General features: G+C 38.4%; 1 protein-coding gene across 1 annotated transcript in view; it reads left to right on the plus strand.

Annotated features, from left to right (window-relative positions):
• Positions 1 to 8,218, plus strand: part of LOC107578537 (disks large homolog 2-like) — a 238,295-nt gene that overhangs the window by 185,454 nt on the left and 44,623 nt on the right. The window contains exon 15 of the mRNA XM_016264486.1: positions 6,651 to 6,807. Within this exon, the coding sequence (XP_016119972.1) occupies positions 6,651 to 6,807 (157 nt within the window). The remainder of the gene's footprint in view (positions 1 to 6,650; positions 6,808 to 8,218) is intronic.

The raw sequence follows: 8,218 nt of genomic DNA on the forward strand, positions 1-8,218 counted from the left end.
CGCCCCTTTCTGCTGATTGGTCAGCCGAAGATCAAACCGTGCCTTCATCAGTTCTTCTGCAGTATCACGCAGCAGAATAATAGTCCTCCGCTGCTACAGTTGTATGGATTCTTAATGCATTTATTGCAACTACATTTAATCTTTTTTCATCAAACAAACAGGCTAATGAATAGCTGGACAGAACTCATACTGGGTCTAGACAGGGCTTTCTTCTGTGTAGATATAAATTCTATTCATTGCATCAGCTGGGCATGGCAGGGTATTTTTTTTTTTATTAAGAAATTAATTAATTAATTAGTTTCAAAATAAATATTTGAAACACTAAGACAAAAAGGAAAGAATAATAAATTTGCTTGGGTATAGCCTATATAGGCCTATGTTCACGCAAGTACTGTCATTCTGACTGACAACCGGAGAACAACAGATATTAAAAAGCCTACTGTTAGAGTTATATTAATGTAGACTTGTGTTTTATTAAAATTGATTATAATTGATATCTCAAAAGGATATGCACTTGTGCGCAGCGTGAGCTGTGAGAACAACATTAAGGTGAGTAGTCACTCTAGTTCACACAGTTCCAATAAATTGTGATGGGTTAGCCTAATTAAACTCAATAAGCAGACAGACGCGACTACAGTCAAGCGCAGACCAGTATTGAAGTGCACAGGAAATAAGCAACAGTCAGTCCACCCATGAACGAAAAACAAACAAAAAAACGAAAAAGGAAAAAAAATTTCTACTTTCAATATTAAATCAAAAAACAAATGATCGAATGATACACGGATTCGTTGTGATCAAATTAATGATTTAATCATTTTGCTTCTTGCCATAAAAATGTCTTAATGAGCTGGTGTTTATATTTAAAGTACTCTTTGGCTGTTTACTCGGAAGCAAATTGTGCACTATAGATATTAGATTCTCTGCCAAGCTTTTTAGATTACGGTGAAACTGCATCCATTGTTTGTTCTTTATTCCCTAGATGTCCTTTGCAATGCATTGTGGGACATGTGCTTCAGTGAACCAGCAAATAATGAAACCCTTTCTTCTTAACCTCCTTCCTCTTTCTTACTGATAGTTGACAATACAGGTCCATCTCATATTGATCAGTGGTACAATTTTTGTCAAAACCCCAGTTTTGTTGTGATATACCAAGCATTTGCCAGTTTCCCTTGGGAGAAAACATTGATATTTTTAATAACAAAAGTTCAGTGTTTACAATTGTGCCCTCCTTACAACTTCCCTAGGGGGGACAACTTGCCCTTTACAGAAAATGAAGCAGAAAAGATTTGATTGCATCTGCTGAGTGTATTGGAGTTTACTCTGTGATTCTGACAGTCAAAGGTGCAGAAGAGGCTGCTATCTGGAGACTCCATTGAGCTAAGAAGTGAAAAGGCCATCCAGTTCTCTTGCTGAGAGAGCATTTTTGAGAACGGCAGGGAGGTGCACATATCAATACATGTCTTAACATTTCTGCTCAACAGCTAAATTGCTCTGTTTTCTTTGAATCTGTGAATCTGATGACAGTCTATTGATTGTGTTGAGGGGTATCAGATATGTTTGAGTAGGTTGATCGATCAGTGGCAGTTATAGATTGGCACCACAGAGAAACCCAACAAAGATCATAAGGTATTCATGGTTTTATTTCAGAGATCATAGTTGTTGTCTCTGCTGTGGGAAAAAGGGGAGTGTGGAAGTATGAGGGTGGATGGATGGATTGATTTTGAATGATTCAAAAAAGGACCAGCTCAAAAGAGTCATATTTTTATGAATTCAAACTACAAACATACTACTTTTTGTGTAGTATGTTTTTGAATTGCCAACAAGAGCTGGTTCATTACAGTTCATTTGTTTGAGAATTGAACATCCTATTCAAATGTAAAGTGAAAGTGAGGTGACATGTGGCCAAGTATGGTGACCCATACTTGGAATTAGTGCTCTGCATTTAACCCATCCAAAGTCAAGTTAGACCAACTTGTGTGGGGGGGGGGCATGTCCTAAAAGGTTGAAACCCCTGCTCTAACCCAGTGGTTCCCAACCCTGGTCCTGGAGGCACCCCAACACTGCACATTTTGCATGTCTCCTTTCTCTGACACACCAGTTTCAGGTGTTGGAGTCTCTACTAATGAGCTGATGACCTGAATCAGGTGTGTTTGATTAAGGAGACATGCAAAACGTGCAGTGTTGGGGTGCCTCCAGGACCAGGGTTGGGAACCACTGCTCTAACCATTAGGCCACGACTTCCCCCCATTATTATCATCATACATCATTGATGGTTGAATTCTGTGTGTACAGAACAAGATTAAGCCCTCAGAAGAAGTGTGGCAATAATTTTTAGCTGCATTGCTGGCATGGCTGATGTGTGTCCAGTAGATGACATGTATTGTGATTAATGCTCTTTACAGCACACATTTAAACAGTTTGACTGACAAACTAGAATTTGTTTCAAGTTACCAAGTCCAGGCAGTGTGAAAGAACAAGAATTCCCACCTACAATTCCTGCCGGACCTGAGACTCGAACCCGCAACCTTTGGGTTACGAGGCCGACTCTTTAACCCAGGGGTTTTCAACCTGTGGGGCAGGGCGCCAGCACCTGTCAAGGGGGGCGCGAGCATCAGTTAATTCAGAAACGTTCTCTTGAGAATTTATGAATGAGTTAACATCTTTAGCCATCCACTAGGGGGCAATCTGACTCCCACTGCTAGTCGACAGTTAGAGCAGAGTTGGCTCGAGTATCAGTCACGCTCAGTGTTGCCAAATCCTGGTTTTCCCGCGGAATTGGGCTACTTTAACACTTGCCGCGTTTTGTAGTTTTGAGTAGTAATTAGGCGGGTTTTGTTGTTAAAACCTGGCAACCCTGGTCACGCTTATTGACAGTGTAAAATGATTAACGATTAGCCATGTCGGAAATCCAACCACGGATTGGCATGTTGTTATCTCAGAAACAGGCTCAGCCATCACATTGAATCAGGTAAACTGGTTATATATTTATGTTTCAGTATAATTACGCACGCTATACCAGGGGCGGTTCTAAACCCTTTTTAGGTGGGTTTCAGCCCCCCTATCTGGCACCTTAGCCCCCCAAAACTATCTTAACGATCAGGCCAGTGCTGCTTCCTCGAGAAAGTTTTTCATTCTCACGTGTTTGAAGTCTTGTCAGTTTAAACATGAAAGTAATTTTAAGCCATTTAAACCCAAGACATCTCAGTGCGGTACTCACGCACTGTGGTAGAGCGTTTCTATGCGCACCGCTCGCACATCTGAAGTGCACAAACAGATTCTCAGACAGCAGGTGAATACCAATGGCTGTCTTGACAAGTATCCTTGTAAGCACAGTCGGTTGTTTTAAGTGAATGTAAACAGTAAAGAAAATATAATATGTACATCAGCCTAACGTGTATTTCTTATGTAAATAATGTTAATCAGAAAGAGCAAAAGAAAAATTGTTCGCTGCTTTAATAGCTTTAATGGATATTTGCTTTTATGTTAATTTTGGTTTGTTTTCCCATTTGGCTGAGCTTGAACTTGAAATGATAAACAGTAGCTGTTTGTAATCTGGGATCGAGCTGCTGAGGGAGGCAGACAGGAGCTCTATCAGCATTTTGCAGCCTGTATGTAGAGAGAGAGAGAGAGAGAGAGAGAGAGAGAAAGAGAAAGGGATGAAAGGGAGAGAAAGAGAAGTTTGGAGGATAGAAATGTAAGTGAAGAAAAAAGACTGAGAGAGTTTAATGAGGGTGGTTACCGGCGGGGCGCTACAAGCAGTCAACCCACCTCTGAGCCAGCCGTTACTCAAAATAAATCTATATGCAGTGTCAAATACATAATGATCAGCATATCATTAGTATCAGCATGCATCCTCAGACGCAGGATCAGCTGTCACGGATGCTTCTCTGAGTGGCAAGTGGCAATTTATGTTTGTATAAATTAGAATAATGCCGGGATCAAGCGTTTCTTTTAAGCTTTCTAGAAAAAAAGTGCTTATCCAAAAAGTCAATATTGTTAAATAGTGGCTATTATTCATGAAATTATGATGATTTTTTTTTGTTTGTTTATTATAAATGATTTATGATATTTTTCTTTTCTTTTTTTTTATTAACATGCCCTTGGAATCATAAAAATTATCTTTAAAATAATATTTAAAATAAATTTAACTAGTCTATAACTTTATCAAATTCTGTTTCATGCAGACTTGCATCTGTAATCTTAATATCATTTTTATCAGTCATATCATTATTATTTACAGTTTTAGAATTAGTCTAATTTATTTCTGTCCTATTTTCTTCCACTTTTACCATTAAATTGACCACTGATTAAGATGAATAGAATCAGAGCCACCTTAAACTTTATCGTTGCATTGTCAGACAGCATGTGTCTTGTCTTCTGTCAGCTGTGCAAGACAATTAACAATTAGCACATATGCCACCTCTGTGCCTCGTTTAAATAGTCTGTCAGCAGTGCACCTTTTCTGTGTTGCATTTGCAGTGTAAAGACGGATTTAGTTGTTCGAATGCATAACCTCGTGTGACTTTTCAGTAGTCCCAATTATCCTTGCGCGTACGTTAATGGTTTATATACCTCATCCTGAAGCATAATGTGGTTTGAATAGCTTGAGCAGTGTTCAGTGAAACTTTTGAGTGTGAAACTATAAGATAAGCCTGTTTGAGTGGATTTTCAAATTTGTGCATGGTTTTGGAGAATTTGTTGTGTGAATTTGTTGCTTTCTGTAGAAGTAGTGTGCAGTTGGGATTCAGGCTAGATTCTGTTTTCTCTGGATTCTATGGGTGAAAAAATGTAATAGTGTGCCATCTAGTGGTAAAGTGGCCCACTTTCACATCTTGGCTGTATTACAAAGTGCAAAGAGAATAAGAGCTGTTCTTTGCTTAAAGTCTTTGCAGGTCATGTATTTTTAGTTCATAGCTGCACTCATTCATTAACAATGGGCAGCATTATTTTTCTAATGGGTACTACTAAACATGTGAGCTCTATTTCTGTTGCATCAGACAAGATCATAAAATCAGAATATGGGATGATCTTGTTCTTATGTATCCAATTGTATAGACTAAAGGTTATTTTTTTAGGCAGCCTTGTATCAATAGCCACCAAAACCACAAATTTAGAGAATGTAAGTGGATATTTCCTCAGAGAGCATGCAGTAAATATCTATGGATATCAGATATGTACTTTATTGCAGAGATTTAGGCAGAATGTAAGTTGTTACACATTGTCAAAGATGTGGCCTTTTATAATTTTGCTGTACATGAAAACATCTCCAACAAATCTTGGATGGATGAATACTTAAATAGAAATTTCTGAGTGAAACCAACACCAAATATTTATCAGCATGTATGCCATAGTTGTCTGATGAATGAACAATTTATCAATGAACAACTGATTGACAGTGGCCAGAAACCTTGTGAGTCTGACTCATGAATATTAATTAGATTGTTTACCATTGGCCAAGCAATCTTAACTGATTTGCTGAAAAACAGGATTACTGACACAATCGGGATTACCACTTACTGGTTACATTGGTTGGTTTGATCAACTGCTGATGCAACTGGTTAGCAGAGCCTTCTGTTTGGTTTTAATGCCGTTGTTTTATGTGGTCTGCTACAGTTTTCTTCTTCACACTGTAGCCAATCCAAAAAACAAAAAAAGCTCTTAAAATATAATGATTATGCCCAAAAAGTGTTTTCACATTTCATGGGATGCAGCTTGGCTTAGTTTCTGTTTATGGCCTGAAGAGCATCATCTCTCCGAGGCGAGCCAAGCAGATGCACTGGGAGAGAGATGAAGTGATGGAGAGAGAGAGGATGGGCCTGCCTCCTCCTCACAACTAGGTCAGAGAGAAGACAGCACTAACAGATTAACCTTCTGTTCTAAAATAGCTCCATCTCGGGTATCGTCTCTTTGCATTATCATCTGTAGACTCAGATGATTGTGTATCTCCACATTTGAAGTGTATCTGACAGAAGTGTCACAGCTCAAGATATCTCTTGGTTTGATTGGTCACACTTGATAGGATGATGCCTCAACTGTCAGGATCCTATGACTAACTAAAAGGGCCCAAGCTAAGTGGATCAGACTTTTTGGGATCATTTTAACACAATCTGTAATGCATTTCAGCACAGCTTGGGATTCAAAATCTGATTTAAACTCAAAAATAAATTGATATTTTTAATTTCAGGATTTTCAAGAAATTAAAAGGAAAGAAAAAAGGTTTATCCTTTGTAGATGTTTTAGAATCTACACTGTTTGCCATTATAATTCATGTTACTTCTTAAATTAAACTTTTCATTCAAATTGTTATGCTGACATTTATTATTTTTATTTAAAAACTTTTCATTTTTGTTTTATTATAAATTATACTATATATATATATATATATACACAGCATGAAGTGACTTTGTGTGCATAGGAGAGAGGGGGATGGGACAAAAAGCACATAAGTGGAGCAGTCCCCAATAGGTGTCAGCTGTTGTGCTCGATTTCATTGTAGATCGTTTGGACCGACCCAAGAGTGTGGATGTGTGCGTGTGTGCGTGCACGCGTAGATTGCATGTCTATGTTTACAAAGTAGTGTAGCGCGTGTCAGTGGAGATGCTGAGCCCTACGGACTCTGAGCTGATGTATTACCTGAACTGTGTGTACAGGGAGCCCAGGAAGATCGTTCTGCACAAGGGCTCGACTGGACTGGGCTTCAACATCGTAGGAGGAGAAGATGGAGAAGGCATTTTCGTCTCCTTCATACTTGCAGGAGGGCCCGCGGATCTCAGCGGAGAGCTGCGTAGAGGAGACCAGATCCTATCCGTAAGTGGATGTCCCGAAAATACATAAACCATATATTTGAGGGCAAAATGGCTAAATAATATCACAATGATCATAATAAGATATACTGACCTTTATGTTTGTTTCATGATATAAACAGCTATTTATTGAATTGTATTGTATGTATTCCAGTTAAAGTATCTGCCTCAGAGGTCATGAATAGATGTCATATTTTGCTATTATATGCCGTAAACCACCATAAACATTTAGAAGCACATGTCCTCCTTAATATTCAAATTAGTAGTTGATAAATCTTTTTAAAAGTTTAATGACCTTGTTTCTTTAACTTTTACATTTAGGTCCCCAAATCATAGTCATGCATGGTTAAAGAGACCTAAATGTTATAAGGAGTCATTTGAATGTTTTTCAATTTTTGTTTTCAAATACTAATTATGTTTTGATTTGAACAAACATCATGAACGTTATGTTTTTATGTAGTCATTCATATTGGTATATAAAATTCTCAGAGTAGTGCAGAACCTGTACTGAACAGGAGGTGGCACCATCACATCATTCTGTGAACCTACAAAACCTGTGCCGAAAACGCTTTTTTTGTTTGTTACCTTTTTTTGTCTGTCTAGTCACTACTCAAAACTCCACCAGTTCCAGGTTTCGTTTATTTTTTTATTTTTTCATTATAATTTAATCAGTTTTCGGGCACAGATACAGTTCCGTACCCTTTTTTGCGGCATGTTAATTGACAGCACAATTAAAGCTCTCATTGAAACAATCCAGATCAGCGATCCACTCGAGAAGCTCTCCAAGCTGATTTGCTGTCGCTGATCTCATCATTTATGGTTATCACAGCTTCATCAGGGCTCACTAGTCGTAATCAGACCCCTCCATCCAGATCCCCACCACAATTACTTTCAGTGCCACTTGAGCCGAGAGCAATCACGGTCTGCCTCCTTAGGACACTGATTAGAACGAGAGAAAGAACAAGGGAGAGGAGAGAAATAGGGAGGGAGGGAAGAGATAATGGAGTGCTGGCCTGATTTGGATTCTAAGAATAGCTGTGGTGTACATTCTGAGTTCACACTGTTAAATGAGCATTAGGACACGCAGCAGGCACGCTAAGACTCACATACACAAACACCTCCCCTGCCCCTCCCACTGTGCTGTGGTCTCATGTTGACTTCTTCTGTTTGTAGTCCTAAACCTGGTGTAGCCCAAGATCCTAGCCCCCTGCATAGACCGGTTCCCCTGGACCCCAAAGAGATTACATTGGCTGAAACTAATTAGAAATGGTAGAAAATTGTGTTATTTAGTCTTAATCATGAAAATATGTGAATGTATTTTAATTTACATATAATATTAATTAGATATACTGTATGTGTATATATATATATATATATATATATATATATATATATATATATATATATATATGTGT

Source organism: Sinocyclocheilus grahami, unplaced genomic scaffold (genome assembly GCF_001515645.1).
Source record: "Sinocyclocheilus grahami isolate Dianchi unplaced genomic scaffold, SAMN03320097.WGS_v1.1 scaffold32.1, whole genome shotgun sequence".
Classification (NCBI taxonomy): domain Eukaryota; kingdom Metazoa; phylum Chordata; class Actinopteri; order Cypriniformes; family Cyprinidae; genus Sinocyclocheilus; species Sinocyclocheilus grahami.